This window comes from Spermophilus citellus (assembly GCF_964194105.1).
Source record: "Spermophilus citellus genome assembly, chromosome: 12".
Classification (NCBI taxonomy): domain Eukaryota; kingdom Metazoa; phylum Chordata; class Mammalia; order Rodentia; family Sciuridae; genus Spermophilus; species Spermophilus citellus.
The window spans coordinates 83,935,453-83,960,452 of record NC_138198.1 but is presented as its reverse complement, the minus strand read 5'-3'; the positions used below and the strand labels follow the sequence as shown (position 1 = coordinate 83,960,452).

The following is a 25,000-nucleotide window of genomic DNA, read 5'->3' as shown; positions in this document are numbered from 1 at the left end:
TACCCTTATGTGGTTTTGACTGTTATAAATATGTTGTGCATTTATATTTGATCCCATCACTATGTTACCCTATATTCTTAGAAGTGGGATTAGTGGATGAAAGTGTTTAACATTTTGAGCTTGCTGATACACATAGCTAAATTAATTTCCAAAAGTTGGTTCTTTACATGCCAACTTTAATGCACATACTTTATTGTATGTTATTAAATGTGTATTATGAATGCCTGATTAAGGAAATTGAAATTATTTTAGTTATCTAAAAGCACAACTATTCAATCTACTTAAAACTTTTTCCTCGAAATCCTAGGCTTTGAGGGAACAGACTAATCACCACCTTCACTGGCTCAAGTCACCATTGTGTTTCATGTGGATTATTAAAACAACCTCCCAAGTGGACCTGATTCTATGTGCCTCTACAGAGGCAAGTAGAGAGATTTTTGTGAACATTCATGGATTTGCCACCTTTGCTTAAAATGTCCAGTGGCTTCCTGATTGTCTCATTTGGTGTGAAAGACAAAGTCCTTCTAATGACCTGCTGAGCCTTCCAGGGCTCAGGGCTGAGGCTCTAGTTCAGTGGTAGAGTGCTTGCCTAGCATGCATGCATGAGGCACTGGGTTTGATCCTCAGCACCACATAAAAATAAATAAAATAAAGACATTGTATCCATCTACAACTACAAAAAGAATTTTTAAAAAAATTCTCTTCAGCCCTTAAACATGTCTGGTCTTTGCCAGGGCCCTTACTGATACCTCCTTCCCTAAAATTTCAACTCCTCTCAACACTTGCTCTCCCTCTACCTTGCTTTATTTTGTTCTGTGTCACCTCTCAGATTGTGTGTGTGTGTGTGTGTGTGTGTGTGTGTGAGTGTGTGTGTGTGTGTGTGTAGTTGTCTGCCCTCCCCCACTAAGAGAGAGGGCAGGGATTTTTCTCTTCACTCTCCAGCATCTAAACAGTGCCTGGCGCACATGATGGTGCTCACTCGTGGGCAAGCTCTCTGGCTCTCATGTGCATGGGTGAAGGAAATGAGTGACCTACTTACCTACCTTATAAATTTATAACATTTCTCTCCGACTCAGAAATGGTGATTTTTTTTTGGCAGGTTAGTAAGTGTAAAGATAGTATAAGTCAATGAGACCTTTTAGAGACAAACTAGAGAAGAAACGCTGAGAACTGTGGAGTGTTTTGCATTCTTTTGTTCAGAGAAGTCCCATTGGTTAATGCCCTTGGTTTTTGTATCTTCCTCCTCTCCTTTGGATCCAATTTTTTTCTTACTTGAGGTTAATATTTGAGTAATTCTTTAAGAGAATCTGAGTTGTAAAATATCTCTTAATCTTTTTTCATCTTCACTAGGTTATAGTTATCTTCTAGTTAACATTTAAAAAATATGATTCTATATTCTTCTGATTTCTATTGTTCTAAATATGATTCTTCTGGAGTTAATCTTTTTTTTTTTTACTTTATCTTTGGTATTCTTCAATTTTGTCTATAGGTCTGGATTTTCTTACTCTGTATCTTGCTTGAGACCCTGTTCTTTAAGGATTCATTTGTTTTCTTCCTTCAATCTATGAAAGTTCTTACCTGTTATATCTTCAGATTTTACTTCTTTAATTTCTCTTTTCTTTTCTGCCAGAACTACTGGCATTCATATGTTGAACCTTATTATTTTATCTCCTGCTTCTTAATTTCTCATATCGTTTCTGTTTTTTTGTTGCCCTTTTGTGTTGTTGTTGTGATGCTGGGGTTGAACCCAGGGTTTTATACATGCGTGGCACACACTCTACCACTGAACTACACCTCCAGCCCTTTCATGTTGCATTCTGAATAATTTTCTCAGTTCTATTTTTTGTACCAAGGATTGAGCCCAGGGACACTTAACCACCTAGCCACATCCCCAGCCCTTTTTATTTATTTATTTATTTTTTTGAGACAGTGTCTCACCAAGGTTCTTAGAACCTCACTAAGTTGCTGAGGCTGGCTTTGAACTTGCAACCCTCCTGCCTCAGCTTCCTGAGTCTCTGGGATTATAGTGTGTGCCACCATGCCTGGCTCAATTCTATTTTGTCATTTTCATTTCTTTTTTTAGTTTTCTCTGTTTTTCTATTTATTCCTTTGACTTTCTAATTTCTAGATTTACTGACTTTATAAGAAATTCTAGATGGTGGTTTAAAATTTTTTCCCACAGCAACATGTTCTTTCACATTACACTGTATTTCTGATTTTATCTCTAATAAGTATAAAATATCATTTTGAGCCTTTTTCATAATACTCTTGTATCTCAAGTTTTCCTGTTTTGTCTGCTGTATGTACCTTATGATGGTTTAAAACTTCATTGAGAGCTCTTCAGTGGAATTTTAAATTTTTTAAAAAATTTTTTCTGCTTCCTAGACTCTGGCAGTCTCTCTACAGAGTAGTTTTGTGTCTGTTCCTAGTGAGACTATAAAGATTTCTCTGTATTCTGTCTCATGTTTTTAAATTTGGATTTAATTTCTAGGTATGACATAAGCTAGATATTTCCATGTTTTCTGTTTACCACCCACCCAGGTCACTATGTCTTGTTGTAGCAACCTTGATTTTTCTTTTAGTTTCTAATATAACTGGGGTTTTTGTTTAGTTTGACAGGGACTGTTAATTATCTCATGTTGTTTCTGATATAAAACATACCCATATTTTGGTGGGGGGAGGGGGCACGGGAATTGAACTCAGGGGCACTCAACCACTGTGCCACATCCTGAGCCCTATTTTGTATTTTATTTACAGACAGGGTCTCACTGAGTGCCTTGGTTTTGCTAAGGCTGGTTTTGAACTTGTGATCCTCATTCCTCAACCTCCTGAGCTTCTGGGATTAGAGGTGTGCACCAATGTGCCCAGCTTCAGTATTCTACAAATTGTATTATCTAGTGTACTTGCAAACATAGTTTTTGCTTTATAGCAGCCCTATATATTATATTCAGCTGTTATATCCATTTTACAGATAAGCTAACTGAAGCACAGAGTGCTTAGGTAATTTGCCTAATAGCTAGTAAAAACCAGAGCCAACATTTGATCTTAGGCAGCCTTACTCTAGAGACTTTTCTTAACCAAGAAGAGTCCAGAATAAACCAAGAATTCTCTGTTTACTCCTGCACATTTGATCTATAGGTTGGAAAAATTCACAGATTTATAACCAGATCTCCAGCGTGGAGTAGACTTTGTTGAGGGCAGGTTAGCTTGACTGCTGTAATTGAGATGTTCAAATCCTTGTGGTTTCCTATAAAGAAGTTCAAAAGAGAGGATATGGGATTGAAACAGGGCAGAAGTGTCCAACCCACAATGAAGGAAACCACCCCTTTTTTATCCTGTCAATTTTTTCTTTCTCTTTCCTATTTACATATTTTGTAAGATCAGTCTTATCTCTCTTCCTTGTTCCTTCCTATATCCCCCACCATTAAACTAAAATAGGCCAGAGCCATTTTCCTATAGATGATAGCATCACTTTCTCCTGTATTCAGGGAATATTCCATAGGGTAGTAAGAAAAATGCCAGTTAACAATCGGACCTGTGCACCTTGCCAGGAGCCTTCAGTGCCTTGATTTTAGTCTGAACTCTTAAGTTGTCTGGCTTTGTGACCTGGGTCTCCTCACTTCAGCAGTCTTACCTCTTCTCTCTTCCCTCTTTCTCTGTATTCAGCAACATGAAAACTTTTCTTGTGTGTTAGGTTCTTAGTATATGTTGTTGTCAAGGTATGAAATACTAACTTTTTCTTGTCTTGTGTTCCATTTCCAAAAACTTCTTGACATTTCTAAAACTAAACTAAGTGTTCCTGGTATGTGTTTCCAAATTACCTTGCACTTTCCTTGCCATAGCACTAAGCAATCTGTAAGGTAACTTTGAATTTCTGTTCCCTTCTCTGGGCAGGTGTAGTCATCTTGGGTCTTAAAAATGATAGGAAGAGTAAGCAAAGATATAGGAGGAAACAGTTGCTCAGATCCATGATAGAGGGAACTGTAAAGGGAGTTTCTGTTCTTAGTCCAAACTTTCTTCCAGGCAGCAAGGGTGAGGAATTCAATAGGCGAGACGATGTGGCTGTAAAACTGACTTAATGCTCATTTTCATGTCTGCCAAGATATGTGGAAGACAGGCTAACACCACACCCTCAAATTCTTTCAAGCATGCAGACTAGCTTAATTTGTTTTATATCATCAGATTTATATCTTTCCTTACCTTGTTTGGGGCAGGCTTACCAAGATTCCTTGCTTAATCTGTCCACAGGTGGAGCTTTCTTGAGCAGATGTGGCTCTGACCTAATTACTATTTACTGATTTTCCTCATAAGGTCTTTTTATCACAAGGTGAGGAGCCCATTGGGCAGTTCAGTCAGGAGTGATGCAAACCAACCACCTGATTAAAATGAATCTTTATTGCCTCACTTGACTCTCATTTGCAAAAAAATGCAAAAGCATTCCATAGTTACTATTGCTTTCCTGTTTTATTTGACCCAGAAGGTCTCCTGCACTGGTATCCTTTTTTCCTTCATTTCTTAACATAATTCTTTTTGTTTTTTCTATCTAATCTTATGTTATCCCTCCTACTCTTCTAAAGTCTCCAAGGTAGTTGTTTTACTTTCTGTTTTCCTTGCTTGATGTCAAGTTCTATAAAGCAAAGACTGTCTCTTTACCTCCAGTGCCTGGCATGATGCCTGTCACTTGGTTGCCACTCAATAAATAGAAGATGAGATCCTCACACCTCTCTAGAGTTCTTATTGATCATAATTCTGAAATATCTTCATCTCAGGATTAGTATTTTTTCATACTACTTTTTTAATATTATATTTTTTAATATTACATGTATTTGTTTTATTGAGCTTATGTGGCACTAGGAATATTTCATTTTTAAGATTTAATTAATTCCCTTCTCTGTGTATTATTATTAGTTTTTAAAATTAATTTATTTTTTAGTTTGAGGTGGACACAATATTTTTATTTTATTTTTTTAATGTGGTGTTGAGGATCAAACCCAGTGCCCCATGCATGCTAAGCGAGCATTCTACCACTGAGCCACAACCCCAGCCCCTGAATATTATTTTTAATGTGCACAACTCATTTGTTATTTGTCTTACAGCATCCCTGATATTATCCTTTCTAGTATTTAATTCATTTAATATGTGCCACTTTGAACTATATGTTCTATATACTCCAGCACAATTAGTGTAATTTATAGAAGTCAGGTACTTGTTTAGTGGACAGTTTTTTTCAAACTGGCATCTTAATTTGAATAAAAATAGGTAAATTTATATTCTTGTGACTTATAGATTATCATTTCTGATTTTTTTCAAGTTGCTTTTTTATGTAGAAGTCTTTGAAAGATTAGTTAGTTTTATTTGAATGTGCATCTTCTTGTCCATTTTGAGGAAAGAATACTAATTTTCTGAGGAATTTATGTAATTCCAATGTGGCAATATAGTCATTTTAAAAAAAATCTTTCTTTTCATTCATTCAGGTCTGACCAGGGGGTCAGGTCTTTCATGTACATGGTCATGTACATTGTACTTTTTTTTCCACCACAGGGGAAATTGTCCTTTTTTTCTTTTTATTCTTTATTTCTTATGATCTTTAGCTTTCTCACTAGATTTCTTAATTTTTGGACTATTTGTTCTCTTCTTGTTCATGGTTAAGCAAACAAACAAAAAGTTTAAGGTAGCACTGTTACCACAAAGTAAAGGAAGGGGGAGGAAGTGAAATGCCTTTCATACATTTTTTTTCTTTTAAATATCTTGTCACAAATTATAGAAATATTTGAGCAGAAATATGTTGAAAAATAATCACAATATATTTCCTTGTGCTGCAAGTTAAAAAACAAAATGTAGCTTAAAGTTATCTATTTTTTCCTGGGCAGAGTGGCACACAACTGAAATCCAGCTATTTAGGAGGCTGAGATAGGAGAATCACAAGTTCCAAGTCATCCTGGGCAAGTTAGTGAGAGCCCTTGTCTCAAAAAAAAGTGGGGTGCTGGAATATAATGTAGTAGTAAAGCACCACTGGGTTCAATCCCCAGTACCAAATAAATAAAAAGGGCTGGGGATATAGCTCAGTAATAGAGCACCCCTGGGTTTAATCCCCATTACCCACCCCCATACACACACACACACACACCAAAAAAAAAAAAAAAAAAAAAAAAAGCCTGCATCTTGATTTCCATTATACAAATGAAAATGTTTTCATTTTAAAATTTTTCAGCAAACTACAAAAATTTTTGATGTAAAATATAATAATAAAAACACTTGGATTTTCTATGCAAATGATGGAAATAAGATATTAATGTCCTCATTCATTTAATGAATATTTGAGTCTTATCTTTGTTCAAAGCTCAACACAGAGTGTTTGAGGAGGTAAAAAGGTTTAGTGTTCACATGGGTAGCAGAGATATAACATATTATAATTCCTCATGTTTCTATTACAAAAGCATTGGCTGCTGTTGGAATTCAGGAAAGAGGCCATGTTTACAGCAATGTAAAGGGAAGGCTTCATGGGAAGAATGGCATTTGAACTAGGCCTTGAAAGAAAAAACTTTTTGTTGTTGTTGTTAGGTGGGGATACTTCTGAATATGAATAATTGTTATTTTCAATATTCAGGGTGAAAGGAACATCTTGAATAAAGATTTGGAAGAAATCAAAGTTAAGAAGACTATTTCTTTTTTTAGTTTGTTAATAGACCTTTATTTTATTTATGTATTTATATGTGGTGCTGAGAATTGAACCCAGTGCCTTACACATGCCTGGCAAGTGTGCTACTGCTGAGCCACAACCTCAACCCCCAAGAAGACTAATTCTAAGTAAATAAATATTTCCAGGAAAACAGTCTGGCTAAAACAGATTCAGTTTATGGAGCAACTTAAGTGTTAGGCTAATAAGTATAGCCTTTTTCTGTATTAGGAGAACAGTGGAGGTTGTATTAGAGTTTACTTTAACAGATAAAATAGTGCTGTCCCACTACTTTTAAAACTTTCCCAATTAAAAATCATAGAGTATAATCATGAAAAAATGACAGATTGTGAGCTTTTTATATGTCTCTATAGTTAAGTTTTTTCAATATGATCTTCTAGCAGCTTTCATGATTTCAAAAATATTTCTAGTACAAAAAATAAACTTTTTTTCCCTCAAAATTAACAGATTTCTATAATGGACCAAATAAGGTAATATATGGGCCTTTTGGCCTTTATTCATGGCTGTTTAAATATTAACTGGCTAAAACAAATTTGCACTAATTCTCAATTGGCCACTTTTCTAGCTTAACACTTATTTCTTTTTATGTAACAATAGGTAAACATCATTATATAAGAAGCAAGCTAGTGTGAATTAAATGGCCCTGATATGCTTACTACAGTGTAGCATATGCCAGAGTTCATCAGTTCTTAAACCGTGCTACTGTGAAAGTTAATATTCATTTCTAGAACTTATTTCAACATTAGATCACCAGTGACATTAGATAACTGTGTGTGTGCATGAGAGAGAGTGTGTGTGTGTGTACTGGGGATTGAACCCAGGGTCTTGCACTGGCGAAGTATGCTTTCTCCCATGCCACATCTCCCACCCTGAAATTAGGTAACTTTGATGATTCTGCTTTGGACAAAAGAATTTGTGTGTGTGTAAATATATATATATATATATATATATATATATATATATATATATATATATATATAATCTCGAAAATTTGCAGGATTAGTTTTTGTTTAAGCATAGTTAAGTATTCAAATGTGTTTGGAGAATGGCAATATGTAAATCAATGGAAGTGTAACTGATGTGATACAGCAATTTGTATACAGGGTAATAATGGGAGTTCATAACCCACTTGAATCAAATTGTGAAATATGATATATTAAGAACTATGTAATGTTTTGAACGACCAACAATAAAAAAAATAAAAGATTAAAAAAATGTGTTTGGATAATTAATTTTTTTATATTAATCAAGTAGCTAAACAATAAATTATCTACAACACAGTCTTTACTTTTTATTAAGCAGGTGATGGTACTTAATAAAATAAATAGCTCCATGAATTATTATCCTTCAGTCTTTATGTCATTTGTGCTATAAAAGTGGAAAATCACTAGATTACCCAGAAAATTTATGGAAGACAGAGACTGCTTTTGTTTTTTCTTGTACATCTTCTCACAGGACTTGGTCCACAGTTCGGTGTGACATCTGTTGAGGTACTATTTAAGTCACATGGCATCTAGCATATGGTACTTTTTTTTTTGCAACTAAGTAGAGAATAAATCTTCACAATGTGTATCAGAGATTCCAAATGGGGAAAAAAAAAAACTATGATCAATTTCTTTTAGAATATAGAACTTGTTTGTGTTAAGAATAGCCAACACTAGGAAACTACTCCATACGATGAAAAATATGATGAAATATTTCTTATTCTGACATTAACAAAGGTTTTTTTTTCCCTTAATTTACTCTGACCTTTTTTGTTGACCACTTTTATGAGTTTTGAGAAATATTTTCTCCAAGAAAAGGGTTCTTCTTTGGTTAAATGAATCATATTACTGTAGAAAATTTGGAAAGTTCAAAAATTATAAAGAAGATTAATATTCACAATTTTTATCACCCTGAAATAATGGCTATAAATAATTTGGTATGTGTTCTTGGTAGATTTGCTTTGATATCTTGTGTAATATTGAATGACACAACTGACACTTTATTTTCCCCTAAATCATTTTTCATCTGAGAATTTTTGTGTCTTCATAGGACCCAGTGTTCTGTGGCGTAATATTAGCAGACTGCTGACATTTGGGTTTACTCATTTGCTTTAGTTTATTGACTTTGCTGACCAAGTTTTAAGAACATCAAGTCAAGAGTATTTGAAATACAAATGATGGTAGAGATTTAATTGTCTTTCTCCTTTATTTTTTGATAAAAGCTTAAATGTTAAAATTTTTATTTAATGGGAGGGACTGACATAAAGCTTTTAATGTATAATTAACAAAAAGTCAAACAATTTCAACTAAGTAACTTTTTCTTGGTCAATCTGAATAGTATATGATATTTAACTTATCTTTAAGTGATGTACCTTGTGGATTTTTCTATCAGCATTCTGGTTTTGTTATTTTTTTTTAATGATAAATGGGTTAAAATTTTCTTTAGCGGATCAGGGAATATACTGATACTATCATTTCTTTGTTTCCAACTTAAACATAACAGAAAAGGTACTAGACCTCCATAAGGGACACATTTTTTAAAATGAAAATACCTATTTATGCCAAACATTTGTCAAATAAGAACTAGAGGAAGTTGAATTAATGCCACCTTCAGATATATTACCTACCATTTCGATCCCAGAATTATTTGTCTCTTCTTAGCACTTTACTTTTGAATAAAATAACTTATCTAATATAAAATATCATGAAAGGGAATATTGATATCTTATAAGGGGTGCTGTCCTCCTGGTGTGCTACTTTTCTTAAACTTATATATAATTATTTAATTTCTGTTCCCTTTTTGGTAATCTTAGCTCTTCCCCTTGTAGGATACAGGCCTTTCCAAGAGAAGCCTTTGTACTTTTTCTGTTGTGCCCTGGTGATAGCATATGCTTAACAATGTGCCCAAGAAACATACATTCTATATGCTTTGCTCAAGACAGTTGGAAGGAAACATGAAGTTATTAGTAGATATAAACATACTCTGGTGGTCTTAGTTTTACTAAAATTACCTAAAAATCCCACTCACTTTATTTATCTTTTATTTACAGAAATGCTGCCATCATTTCTTCAGAAAGTTGAGGTTGTCTCTGAAGCTTCTAGAGAAACTTGTGTAGCTTTGAGTGATTGCCTTAATCTCTTCACTAAACAAGAAGGGGTAGGTCCTCTGGAATTGAACTTTTCATATAATTGCTTTAATGTCACATGCTTGATCATCCAATAAGCCATTGCCTTTAAACTGTTCAAAAGTAGGAAGAAATTAATATTAACAAAGGAAAGGAAAGCATTATTTCTACCAAAATTCAGAACTCACTTATTCTTGATTAAGCAAGATGATTCTGAAAAACCTATGTTTACTTCTCTTGAATTTATTGATGTAGCCACATTTAACCAAGTATATTTAACATTGCAATACCTAGGGTTGTGTGCCATTTCAATAAGATAGATGTGAAAATAATGATTTTTATATAAAAATATATAATGCTTATATTTAGTATAGAGCGTATTGTTAATAACAATGTAAATTGAGCTCAGTGGATTAAGTTTTTTGGTGGTCTTTTCCTTTCCTCTCTTCTTATTCAATGATATGCCATTTTAATTTCCAGATTTCAGTAAGAGTGGTATGCTTATCCATTAGTAATTATATTTCTTCTTTTTTCACCCCTGAGCATTGAACCCAACACCTTTCACAAGGCAGGCAAGCACTTTACCACTGAACCGTTTTCCTTGTCCTTTTTTAATTTTTTGAGACAGGGTCAAAGTTGCCAAAGCTGGCCTTCACAAAACTTGTGATTCTTCTGCCCCACCCACCTATCCCAGCTTAGGAATTCTTTTTCTAAGGACTGAAAAGTCATAAAGATGTATTTTGGTTGCTTAAACTGGTATGATGGTGCTGTTGCCTTTTTTTTTTTTCGTTTCATGACTTTAATGTAAACCAAGGGGCAGTAGGCTTTCTTTTCCATTTTGTTACTTTCCACATCTATGTTTTGATCTTCAACATTTTACATCAATTAAGAATAATTTCTTATTATAATTTTTACCTTTTGGTAAAGGTTAGGTTTTAGTAAAATAAAAAAGATAAAAATGGTATTGTGTTTTGTATTTTCTCCATGATTAAAATGCAAGACTTGTAAATTCATAGACATTTTTTGGGGGGTTGTCTGGGGGTCAAACCCAGGGCATCACATATGGTAGGCAAGTGCTCTACCCAAGCCCCAAGTACAATTTTTGAAATGCTATGTTTGTTATGTGTACCACAAATTCCATATGTGAGTTTATTCCATATTTCCACATGGAAATATTAATCTGAATTCATTTTTTTAAAGTTCTGTCTTTATTTATGTTGATTAGTATGTGATAGACAGTAGTGAATTCATTTTAAAGAAATTTATAGCAACTCTTTCAACAGAATTCTATTACTGTCATAGGAAAAGAATTGTTTTCATTAAGCCTCTTAAATGGTTAATTCTTTTATTACTTTTTTTTGGGGGGGGGGGTACTGAGAATTGAATCCAGGAGTCCTTTACCATTGAGCCAACATGCCCAGCCTGTTTTATTTTTTATTTTGAGGTAGAGTCTTACTAAGTTGCTGAGGCTGGCCTTGAGCTTGTGATCCTTCTGCCTCAGCCTCCCGTGTTGCTGGGATTATAGGAGTGCCACCACCCTGGCTCTCCTGCTCCCCTTTTTTTGGTTGGGGGTTCCAAGAATTGAACTTGAAGGCACTCAACCACTGAGCCACACTCCCACCACTATTTTGTATTTTATTTAGAGACAGGGTCTCATCAATTTGCTTAGTGTCTCATCATTGCTGAGGCTGTCTTTGAACTTGCGATCCTCCCTTTTCAGCCTCCTGAGCTGCTGGGATGAAGTGCACCACTGTGCCTCCCTTTTAAAACTATTTTAAAAACATTACTTTTTTAATTTTTTTTTTAGTTTGTATGTTTCAAAATTAGTTTGTTTATATGGAATAGTGATTTGGTGTTGTAAATCTGGATAGGATGGTAGCATTGTAAAACATCTTTGAAATTAACTAATTTTGATGTCATAGCATTCAGGTAGTAGTTAGCATATTGTCAAACCAATTTTTTCTCACATATCTTATGTGGTACCTGATGGATGTATTGAAAATGTTTTTTGTTCTAGAGATGTGTGGTTTTAAGATTAAACCGTAGATTGAATATGTTGTGTTGGTGTGTGTTTCATTTCTGGACATGTCAACATATTCTAATTTTTAAAGTATTAAAAAAAAAGCCTAAATCCCTCTCTTTGTAAACAGTTCAGATTTACAAGAACTATTAGCCCAAAGTTTAGACTATTTAACCCCTTTTAGACTCTAAAGTTTGTCATGAGGATTAAATACAATAATATAAGCAAAATTCTTAGCATAGTTTCTGACTCACAGTAATCCTGAATAAAAGTCAGCAGTTAATGTTCTGTGGGATCTTATATTATGATTATATATTATATAACATCATTATAATATTATTATATACATTAAACGTGTTTTAGTTGTCAGTGGACCTTTATTTTATTTATTTATATGCAGTGCTGAGAATTGAACCCAGTGCCTCGCACATGCTAGGCAGACGCTCTACCACTGAGCCACCACCCCAGCCCCTGGATCTTATATTATTAACTCTTGGAATTCCTCTTCTCTGGAAGTTTTATGTCTTTAACATTGTGTTTGTTATTTTGGGAAGAGGCAGTATTGTCTAGAGAGAATTTATTTGACTACTTGTGGAATGATTGTCATGTTTCTATCCCTATTATTTAAGTGACAATAGACTACTTAAAGTTTCTGAATCTTCATGTCTTTATCTTTGAAATAAAGTGACTATGTAGAGAGTTTCTAGGAGCATTGATCTGAAAGTCTGATGGACCTGTTTTAGATCTCAGTCTTTGTTTAATAAACTATGCATCAGTTTCTATAAAATGAAAATACATAAAAACCTCAGAATTGGGTATGGTGAGCAAGTGTATGTAGGTCAATAATTTGTATATAGAGTATATTATATAGTGCATGAAACACAGTATTCATTTAGTAACTGGCATTTAATTTTTCAAACGAAAAACTTTTAAGTAATTAAGCTTTTCAGTAATTTAATGAAATATCATTTCAATAGAATCCATGAATTTTCTTTTGTGAAATAAGATTATAGTGAGAAGACACCCCCCTCAAAATATTTGAAAGATAAGTGGCATCCTTGAAGTTGGTCTTTTAAATGATCAAGAATGACAGCAGAGGAATTTAATAATTGAAGTTAGAGTGGCATAATTATGCTGGGTAATACCTCATTATCTGGCATTATCAGTTATATTGCTATTATCTGGAAATTTTATTAAAAGAGCAATAATGAACATTGAATTCAGACCTGATTCTAATATCTGGCTCTGCTAACTAATTTTCCTTTCACTCAGTTTTTAAACACATCTCCTTTTGGGTAATGGCCAGCTAAAATATCCATGGATTGTTTTGAAAAGTAAATGAGGTCATATTGGCAAAATACCTATGAATACCTGTTGCAAAATACAGATCAGATAGGTGTAGTTGACCTCAGCTTTCATAGCAGCAAAGCTGATTTTATTCTAATAAATAAATGTTGGCAGTTATGTTAAATGTTACACATTTACTACTACTTTTTTTTTTTTTTGCCTTCTTGAGGTGCTAGAGATTGAACCTAGTGAACCTAGAGCCCCTGTGAAAGCTTAGTAAGTGCTCTATCACTGAACCATACCTCCAGCTCACACATTAAATCCTTTAATCCTAAAATTCTGAAACTTCATATTTTGGGGTACCTTAGAGTATTGTTTTGTATGTTAATAATTACTTGGTGCTTTAATATAGAAATATCTCAAAGGATAGTATTTATAGGACTGCGTGTTTTTCAGCTAAATGACTCAGTCATGCTGATGCTTTTTTTAATATTTATTTTTTAGTTGTAATTGGACACAATACCTTTATTTCACTTATTTATTTTTATGTGGTGCTGAGGATTTGGACCCACAGCCGAAGAGGCGAGCGCTTTACCGCTGAGCCACAACCCAAAACCTGCAAGATTATTTTTAGGGTGGAATACTTGCAAATGGAATATCATCAAATGTTAATGTTGTGTGTTTAATCTTGTCTGAGAATTTCATTTAAAAGGCTAAAACTGGTTTCATGGGGAAATTTTTTTGTGGGGAATTGAATCCAGGGGAGCTCTACTACTAAACTACACCCAGCCTTTTTTTATTTTTGAGACTGGGACTCATTAATTTGCTGAGGCTGATCTTGAACTTGCAATCCTCCTATATCAACCTTCCAAGTTGCTGAGATTACAGGTGTACACCACTGTGCCTGGCTATGAATTATTTTTGTTTCTATAGTTTTCTTCACCACAATATGGTCTCCAAAGTGCTGAAACGTCACATGGAATCATCATTGGTGCTCTCCGATTCCCACCTACTCCTTTAGCTAGAATCTATGACTACTTAGATATCTACCTTAGATATGTACCGAGCTCTGAATCAGTATATCAAGCTACCATTTGGACATTTACATATGGTTATATAAGAAGCATTTCAAAAACCAATGTATCTAAAACTGAGTTATCCCTTTAATTCAAAGAAGTACAAGCCAGGATCATAGAGAGCTGTTTTTGGTTCATTCTTCTGTATCATCAAGCTCTCTTGATTTAGTCAAAGCAGTTTGTTCATTTTAGGGATTTGCCTATTTGAAGTTGGTATAATCTCACTTACCATACATTTTATACTTTCATGTTATGTCTTTTGAAGAGGTGTGACCCAGGTGTGCGACTGGATGATGGTGGTACTAAGTGTTTGGTGTAATGGAAAGATTCAGACTCTAAACTGGAACCATCTGAAAGTTTGGAATTTATACTACTCCTCTTGGACTAGGCACTGATATATATTTGAAGAGCAATCACACATCCATGTGATTTACAACTCAAGTTAGGATTTCTGTTTGTTTAGCTTCCTGAGCTTTCTAATCATTTACTCGGTTTGTATCCTAAAGGTTGTAGCAATAGCTCCTTCAGGCCTTCACCCTCCCTTAACTCTCTCATCTCTACAGTTTCCTCATCTCCCTATGCTCAGAGCAGTTTCTTTGCTAAAAATTAGACAATCATTTATATGCCATCAACTGCCTACTACTTACTCACCCCAATTTTTTTCTGTATCAGCGCTCATTCTTCTTTTATTGGAGACCTTTATCTCCTTCCATCTTGCTTCTTCTATGGGGACCTTGCTTCAAAAAAGAGCTCCTTTTTTCTTTTGAATTCTCTACTCCCTTACTGACAACTTTTATCTATCTGCATGCATCTCTTTTCAGTTCCATTCTTGAAAATGTGACACTTGCTGTTTCAACTTCTTCATTCCCCAAAGTAGTCCACTGAAACTGTGCTTGCCAATGTCTTTCTATTGCCAAATCAGAGGAGGCTTTTAAAATAGTCTTACTTGTTCTTTGAAGAACTTGGTTTTGCTTTCTGTTTTTTGGAATTTTCTGTGGCTTCCACAGTGCTTCCCTCTATTGGCCTCTCCAGCTTTTATGGCTTCTCTGTCCCTTGCTCAATCACTTTCCAAAACACTATTCTTCTGCTTATGCCTGAAATATTAGTACTCCCTAGATTTTGATGGGTAGCCTCAGCATTCTCCTTGGACAATCCCACCTTTAGCTAGAATCTATGACTGACTTTCTGTATTTGTTGTCTATCTTCCTTTACTCTCCCTTCCCATCCCAACATAGAAAATCCCCATTGCTATTCTACTAGATAAATTTCTCAGAATGGATTTGTTGGATGAATACCACTTTTTCCTTATCTCAGCTTCCACCCTTCAAAACTAGAGCCTTTCCTGTTCCAAGAGTTCCTTGTCATGATGGCACTTATCACATTGTATAATGATACAATGTGTCATATCATTATAATGTATACAATACCATTAGATCACCTTAAGAAAGCAATGTATTTTAGTTATTTTTGGAACATGGCCCTTAGCATATAGTAGTTAATAAATATTTGAATGAATAATGAATGTACAAAAGAAGGAATATAAGCTTTTGGGGCAGACCATTCTGGATCTAAATTCTGCTGCCTTAAGCTCAAGCAAATTAATATATGCTTATGAATTCATTTCCAAATCTTAAAATGAGAATGTAAATGAGTTATTTTATGTGAAATGCCTCAGTACAGTGCCTGGCACATTTTAGGTGCCCTGTAAATTGCTTTCTAAAACAAAGTAGCTTTTGTTGTTTGTTGTTGTGCTGCCTAGTATACTTTTGTACACTGAATTCATTCTCTAATTTTCAGGGCCTAGAGAGAAAGATTCTGTAGCAAGGGCAACCCTTTAGTGGCTAATGTGACTTTTCTAAGTGCAAGAAATGAGAATAAAAAAAAGAAGAAACAATGACTTTTCAGATAACCTGAAGCCTCACAGAAATCAATTCCAAATTTTCTGAGTCATGGCCTTTGATTTTATTTTTTTAACACATTTTACATCTTAAGTGCAAATAGAACCACCACTGATTGCAGAGAAACTAAGTATCCTGGGCTCTTTTTAAAGAAATATTATTAAAATATTAAATATTTTGTTCATTATTACTCAGGACTCACTAAAGTATGAGAACAGATATGTATATATTCTAGAGAAGTTTAAAACTTACTTTGGAGCAAAAGTTTTGCTTATTTCAACAGAGCATTTTAATTAACCAGAAATCTCATAAACCTGAATATCTCACTTAAGAGGACTGCTTATCTGGTGGATTTTTCTGTTCTTGGAGCCTTTTTCTACTAGTCAAGTCTAGGCAGAAATAAGAAGTCATCTATTGGGATAACAAACATGGAGGGAAATAAATTACAGTAGATGGGGTAGAGAGAGAAGATGGGAGGGGAGGGGAGGGGGGATAGTAGAGGATAGGAAAGGTAGCAGAATACAACAGTCACTAATATGGCAGTATGTAAAAATGTGATGTGTAACCGATGTGATTCTGCAATCTGTATTTGGGGTAAAAATGGGAGTTCATAACCCACTTGATTCTAATGTATGAAATATGATATGTCAAGAGCTTTGTAATGTTGTGAGCAACCAATAAAAAAAAAAAAAAGAAGTCATCTATTGCGCTTCAGTAGGCTGCACCTGAGTAGGATTAATACCATTTTCTGCCCCCGGGCTCAGTCTTACCTCAACTAGAGTATAAACAGTAAGTGAGGACTAGTTTACCGTGGTGAACACCAACTCCTCCTTGGCAGAAGCCAGAGTATCTGGCAGAACTGTGGTGGAGAGGATTCCTTTGCTTTCCTGAGGAGCATGCTGGCCATTTAAAAGTTGTCAGGGCCAAAAGACGCTCGAGCTCAAGGCTACTCTAGGACCTTGCAGGAGACTCACAGGACACCAAGCCTAGCACTAGTGGCAGTTGCCTTACTTCCCTTCCAAGAAACCCCTGCGGGACTCTGCTCCTAGAGGCGTTGGCAAGGCTCTCCTGCCTGCTGATCTCTACCTGCGCCTTCCCAGAGCCCCTACGCCTGGGGCAGGGAGGAGGGAGCAGGACAACGACAACGGCGGCTGCGGAAGGAGCCGCCTGCTGCAGGCCACGCCGCGCGCCGCTCCCTGCTGGCTCGCACTCAGCCGCTGAGCCCTGGAGGGCGGGTCTGCGGCCGAGCGAGCCTCCAGCCGGTGAAGGGGCTCAGCAAAGACCTCTGAGGCCTGGGCTGCAGTGCTGGAGTCCTGGACCAAGGGCGGCTGCTCCGCTGCCCGACCTCACTGGGGGAGGCGGGAGCTGCTGCCCTGCTGGAGCCAGGGGCAGGCCACGAGAAGGTGACTTAGGGAGACCTTGCGGTGCCGCCCTGGATCGCGCTTTGCTGATCAGCTCGGCTGGAGAGGCGGAGAAGCCGGAGTAGGAACAGGCCAAACGCATTTTTGCTGGAGATTGCTGAGGAGTGCAGGGTGGAGCGTGCCAGCTGGGGTCCCGAGATCCGGCCCAGGTGGGTAGGTGTGTATGCCTGCTCAGTGGCTTTGCCAGGGCAGCCTTGGGGGCTAGGGAGGACACAGAGGAATGAAGGGCGGGGGAGGGGGGCGACCAGATGTGATGAGGGATGCGGGCGGATCCCAGAATAGTTGGATGTGTGTGCACAGAGCAGGGTATAGCTGCGGGTGCAGCCATGGGTGCATGGGGAGGGGAGTATCAAGCAGGAAGACCCCAGCTTCTCTCCTCCCAGTCCGGGATCTTCCGGCTAAGTGTGTTTGCCTCTGGTTCCTACAGGAGGAGCCCCTGGGGAAAAATATCGACTGATATATATATATATTTTTTTTTTACTAAATATTAGTATTAGGTCAAGTGGGGCTGGAGTGGGAGGAGTAAGACAGTGAAAGATATTGTTGTCCTAAATAACCTTCCAAGTTAGTGATTTTTTTTGCCTGTCTCTACTCTGGCTGACATTGAGATGAACTTACCATCTCAGCTTCAGAGGCCGCTGAAATTCCAAGAATCCGAGGGTAAATGCATGAATGAATTGAGGAGAGAAAGGGAAATTATATTAATGTTGAGAAGTGGGGAGGTGGCTTTTAACTTTAATGTTTGAATAAGGATTTTCGATTACGCATAGGCTTTCTTTGTAGCTTAAATCAGTGGGAATCACGTTCCTAGCATTCAAACCATGTGGCTAGTTGTTTTGTGTTTTCAGTTGTGCTGGATTTTTCTGGGTGTGCAGGGAAGGTACTCAAGAGAGAAAGATGCCAGGAAAGAGCTTTGTTCAGCTTTTTTGACTTATTAAAGCTATTAAAAGTTTCTTAATTTTAATTAGGTTCAGAGAATTAAGGCACTTCATTTTAAAGGCATGTCATTGCTTAGCAGGAACCTCTTTCAAAGGAGAAAAATGCTTGAAATTCGTGTTGGAGTGATGTGTAGGCTAAAATATGGGATCTAAGTATAAACTTTCTTTTCAGTTTACCACAACCAATTTAATCTCTCTTCCAAATAACAGCTGATTTTTAGCTCTAGAGTAGTTGACTTGGCAAGGTGACTCAATTTTGATTTAGTAGGTATATAATCTGAACTCGAAAAGACAGAGGCTATTTCATTTCAGCCTCTGTCTCAGTACTTTTACTAGACTGGAGTTTTAAAGGAAATTTGTATCATTGTGAATGTGTTGGACTCCTGTCTCTCCTTTTTAGGAACCTTATAAAAGTTAATTTTTAGGGATTTCTTTGGTAAAAGTGACCCACCTAAGATCTTTGCTCTCTAGTTCACCCTGCAGAATTGGGGGGAAATTAAAGAAGCTTATTAGGTTTTCTATATTAAGAACAAATATAGTACAAACACATTTTAAATATAATGCATACAATAACAAAGTTATGCAACATCATAATCTAAGCTCCATGTATCATTTTCATTCTTTTAAAGACTTGACGAACTTATTACTGTTTCTGGCATTCAGATAGGCCACTGTTACTGGCTCTGAAGATTCTAAGAAAAATTTTAATTCCTTTAAAAAAAGTAGAAATTTAGGATTTTTACTTGATCCATATTATTCACGTATATTTATTTTTTCGGTTTATGTATAATCCAGGAAACACTGCTATAAATTAATTTTGGAAGGACTAGGTCACAAATTATACACAAGTAAAATTAATGTTCATGTAAAATGAAGCTGGGTTTCATTTTGATAACTTTGGGGTTCTGTTTCTTGTGACCTAAGTTCTATCTTGGTGAGTTGTCATATCACAGAGTACAAGACTGGAACCTGCATGCAATTTTGTCTTGTTTCTTACTGTATTGCCAGTGTGGAATGTAGCACGTGGCTTATACTTTCACGAATTTTGAGTAAGTTGTATTGGCAGGCATTGCTTTCATTTTAACTTCAAAATGTTCAGGATGTAACCCCTGTATATTGTTATAATGGTCCATTGGGAATTTAATAGTTATTACTTTATGTAAAAATTTTCCTTGACAATTCAGCAAGTATTTACAGAATGTTTCCTTTCTTGGAGACTGCCAGAGGAGTCTGTCTTTATAAAACTTAGTTTACAACAGGAGTCAGATGACTAGATTGTTACCGAAGGTACAACACAGAAGCAACAGAAGAGGATGAATTCTAGCAAAGACTGGATTGGTGCGGGGAGTGGGGGAGAAGAAAAAACCCACTGTAAACGAATAGACATAAGATTTTTTGAAGGACTTTGTAAAATAAGTTTCAAACTCTTAAAGCATATCTTGGGCAGTTAAAATCACTGAAAGATTTTAATCAAAAGAGATTTAATCAGATTTGCTCTTTATGAGAAGGATTAGAGGACAGGCCTGAAAGCAGGAGGACCAGGTGCAGGAATTCAAGAGAGATAATCCAGCCTGAGTTAAGTTAGTGACTGAGGGACAGAAAAAGAAGATACAGAGCAGGGAGATAATTCAAAAATAAAGAACATAAGTAGGAGCTGACAGTAGACTGAATATTGAAGGAAATGGCCATGTCATTACTGACTTCAGCCTCTGGCATTGCCACCAGATAAAGTTGACTAAGGTTGGGAATAAATGGAATGTGGGAAGATGAGTTCTTTCTTGGATGCATTGACATGTCCTTACTTGTCCAATAAAGTTTGGGAGTCACCTAAGTAAATGTGGTAATCAGTCCATGGAGTGAGTAATATCGGAGAACTATAACTTGAAAAAATTTGAAATCAAAGGATTGAATGCTGACACTTAAAGACAAGTGGAAGAAAGGGAACCAGACCAGAAGGAAACACTGAGAAAAAGCACTCAGAAGCAGGAGCAACTCTAGGACAGGGGAGGTCAAAGGAGAAGAGCTTTCTTTTTTTTATTGGTTGTTCACAACATTACAAAGCTCTTGACATATCATATTTCATACATTAGAATCAAGTGGGTTATGAACTCCCATTTTTACCCCAAATACAGATTGCAGAATCACATCGGTTACACATCCACATTTTTACATACTGCCATATTAGTGACTGTTGTATTCTGCTACCTTTCTAAGCTGTTCAGGTAATAACTGAAGCATGTCCATGGGAGATGGGAGCCGAGTGGCCCTTGCAGTATTTGATGAGAGGAATTTGATGACAGGAATAAGCCAGATTGCAGAGGAGTAAATGTGAGGGAATTAAGGAAGCAGAAATAATATAGACTGTGATTCAGTTTGTGTGGACATTCATAATCTGTGAATAATTAAAAATTTGTTGCTTTCTTCCAGTCCTTATGCTTTTCATTTTTTTAAAATATACTTTTTAGGGCTTTTAGGGTATGTTCAATATATAGTATGAGTACATTTCATCCCTTATATTAAAAAAAACACTTTTCATGATTCACTGTTATTTATTCACTGATATTTAACAAATACCATTTACCAGGTTAATGGCATTCATTTTCATTCTTGTATTAAATTTTTTAATCAGGAAAAAATGTTGTATTTTATTATGTTTTTTTCCTGTATTTGTTAAGAGGATCATATGTTTTTAAAAAAATGTTTTGGTAAATTATACATTTATTTTTTTTTCTAACAATAACCTATCCTTGTGTATGTGGAATAAACCTGCTTCAGTTATGATGTATTTTCTATAACATTCTCCTCGATTTAGTTTCTTTGGGATTTTGACATTTCTATTCATGTGTAAGAATGGCTTGTTAATTTCTTTTTGTTCTGTTCTTATCAGGGTTTAGTATCAAGGTTATATTGACCTTATAAAATGAGTTTGGGAGTATTGCCTCTTTTGCTGTTCTCTGGAAGAGTTGCATAAAATGTAAATGATCTGTTCTTTGAAAATTTAGAATTTTCTTATAAAACCATCTTTGTGAGTTTTTAAAAATTTACTATATATTTATTATATATATTTAATGTTTGTAAGGCTATTTTAGTTTTCTGTTTTGAGGGGTCAGTTTTGACAAGTATATTTTTCTAAGAATTTATCCTTTCAATTGAATTTTGTTGTTACAAAGGCATTCATAGTATTATTTTATTATTTTAAAATTTATGTTGGATCTGTAGGTATGTATTCCTTTTCTTACTCTTTTTTGTACAATTTTTCCTAATATTTGGATATATGTGAATAAATTTTTCACATTCTTCAAATGAGTGTCCCTGGCCTACACCTCATCCACTCTCACCCTAGACACTCTCAAATAAGTTTCATTAAAACTTTGTTAACTTGATTGCTTTATTAAAGATCAGTCTTTAGCTTTGTTATCTATTGCCACTTTAAAATTTTCTGTAATTATCTCATCACTTTCTTTAAATTAACACCCCCACCCCATGATCTACACATTTATTATTCTCTATTCCTTGAAAGTGGATAATTTGTTCAAAATTTGTTCTTTTCCAAATTGGAAGTTATGTAGTTTATTTCTAGTATTTTGTAATTCAGCAAACATATCACTGCTGGCTTTATTCTTTATTTTGATTATTTATAGATTCTAATAGTTTGTGTTTGCATAGACTCCATCTTGCCAGACTGAAGACTACTGAAGAATGTAGTCTAGGTTTGTCTTTTTTCCCTCTTATCTCCCTGTTTCCCCAGCTTGGCGTTTTTCTTTGTTTCTTTTCCCCACCTTGCTGAGCACCTTCCTTTTATTCCCTTCCTTTACACTTTCTTTTCTATACCTTGTTACTTTAAGTTGTAGAAGAATGATTATTTACTTGTCACTGTCTCTCACTCTCCCTGTACTGATTTTCTATCTTTGAGGATTTTTCAATTATCTGCTGGGTATACTCCATCTTGCTCTTTCCTTCTTAGAACGTTGGCCCCAGCACCAAAGAGGAAAAAAGCTGAGGTGACCTGTGTCTAATTTTCATTAAATGCTCAAAAGTTCACCATTATTTACCACATGATCTTTGTTACTCCTTATACAGCCCAACTTGAGGAAAGCATGCATGGTAGAACATGAACCAGTGACTGTTTGGCGTCCTGAGGCATGAGTTTCAGTAACAGACTCTTTCCTGGCACTTTAACTTGGGTAGGCTAAGCCTTATTCCAGGGCTCACATTCTTTCTGTGTAACCACAAGGTTTTAGACACAGATCCTTTCTCTCTGCTTCACAAGTTGCTGTGATACTCAAATGAGAATAAGAGTCAACCTATCAGTTTTATATTATAAAAGTCTTTTCGTGCTGTGTTCTCAGGAAAATGTCTTCAGAGGAATTTGTACACAATTCAGGGATAGAATGGATTGGTTTGTGGCATGTTGTGATGGATGAGAGAAACCCTGATGGGAAGCTCTAGGTGGTGACAGGAATGACAAGAAGCACAAGAGTTGTGCTCAGTGGTTGAGATGCCTGTCCCTTGGGACAACAGAGCTCATAACCTTCCTGGCTGCAGGATCATGTTACGTGTTGTGGCTGGATACTATCCTTTACTAAATGTCATCTATTTCTTTCCCTAGTTATTATTTGCTACATTCAGGACACTGGGCTTTTTTGAGTTTACTTTCTGTAAGAAATAAGCCTTCACTTATAATAATGTTTCTGTAAAGGAAATTTTGTGGTTCTGGGTTCTAGACAGCTGAATTGAAGATGTTTTGTGCATATAATTGGTTATATGTTATAGAAATAATTTAATTTTGAATATTTTCTTTTTTATTTTACTTTATGTAACGGAGTCATATAAATTCTCAAAGCAATAGGATCAATCTTGTACAGACATCAGTTTGGTGGTTTTCAAAGGTTTTATTGGGGATGGAGGCAGATGGAGATACCAGTACCTAAGACAGAAAAGCACCTTTATTCACAAAGGCACCTCTATAAAACAGCTTCAAAATGATTGCTCTGTTCTCCTTTATTTTACTGAGGAGTCTAGGACCTGGAGGACCTGGAGAGAGGATTGTTTATTTGCTCAATCTAGTGTAGGTAGGAGGATGCAAAGCTTAGAGCTAAATCTAGGATCCTGCCACCAGATTTAGTGCTAAGAACACCCCAACTTATCATATACATGGCTTGAATTAAGAAAGTTCATCTATTAGATAACACAAAACATCCTTTTTTGAAGCTGATGTGGTCGTGTATATAGTTGAAATGAGATAAGCAATGAAGAGAAAATACCAATATTCCTGAATAAAATATATACCAATAAAATACCAATATTCCTGGTTCTCAATAGGAAATTGCTGTTCATCTTTTTGGGAATTTTTTTCTGTGGTATAGAAATTGCATTTTGGAAGAAAATACAATTTGTCCATTTCTCTAGATATTCTTAATTTTATTTTGAGATGAAACCAGATGGTCAAACACTACACCCTGGATATATTTTCTTGGTTTTTAGAAAAATTGAGTTTATTGAATTGTAAGTTGGAGTTAGACCCTCATTTTATATTAAGGGACATTTCAAAAACAATTACCTTTAATCAGATGGTTATTTTGCCTTCTGATGCTCTTATTCCCCTATATGTTAACCTGGATAAGAAATTAGAGCTAAGGGCAAAGAGGGAGTTTGTTTTCCCTAGAGAACTGGTATTTTTTTTTCCTTGTGGACAATTAAAAGGGCATAATTGATTGTATTTCTCTTTCTCTTTTGGCCTTAAGAGAGTTCAAAGCCAGATTTATGGCTTGTCCATATATACTTGTAGGCTGTGTCACTGAGGGATCCTACCCCAATATGATATCAGAAATTGTTCTCTGTTTTTACAACCTTACAGTTTGGCAATCACTGGATTATGGCATTCTCTTGTGAATTAGTTGAATGTGGTTGTGCCCCACAGTAAATTCATGTATAGTGACCATATTTTGGGATTTTTCTGTAAGTAGTATTAAGTAAATAGTTGTTGAACTGTTTTTATTTTTATTTTATACTGTGGTTCTATTTTATGTGAAGAAGATAAATATTTTATATTAATTGACTTTATTATAGATAATTTCAAGCCCCCAAGTCAAAATACATGGCAAAACTACAGTGGGCACCTACCACCCCTGTGTTCATATGAGTCAGTCTAAATATATATTTTAGTTCAACATTTGGAGAAAAAAAATTTACTATTTTTATTTGTGTTTAAATACACAAAGAATTTACCATTCTAATCATTTTAGTCAGGTAGTTCAGAGGCATTAAGTATATTTGCATTATTGTGCATTCATCATCACCATCTACCTGTAGAAGTCTTTTCATCTTGTAAAATTGAAACTATACCCATTAAACAGTATCCAAACAATACTCACTGTTCCCCCCTCCTCCCAAGTGCCTAGAAACCATCGTTCTACTTTCTATCTCTATGAAATTGTATTTGTACAGTATTTGTCTTCTTTTGTTTGACTTATTTTACTTAAAACAGTGTCCTTAAAGTTTATCCATGTCATAGCATGTGTCAGAATTTCCTTCTACTTAAGGCTGTATATATG

The 25,000-nt window shown here is 35.5% G+C and overlaps 1 protein-coding gene across 7 annotated transcripts in view; it reads left to right on the top strand.

The window, feature by feature from the left end:
* Positions 1-25,000, top strand: part of OSBPL1A (oxysterol binding protein like 1A) — a 217,301-nt gene that overhangs the window by 96,518 nt on the left and 95,783 nt on the right. For 4 of the 7 annotated variants that reach the window (XM_081263607.1, XM_081263606.1, XM_081263608.1 and 1 more), the window contains one exon: positions 9,732-9,838. In XM_081263607.1, the coding sequence (XP_081119733.1) occupies positions 9,732-9,838 (107 nt within the window). Of the gene's footprint in view, positions 1-9,731; positions 9,839-17,048; positions 17,658-18,045; positions 18,169-25,000 lie in introns of those variants that run through there. The other 3 variants (XM_081263612.1, XM_081263610.1, XM_081263611.1) reach the window with 3 other exon arrangements.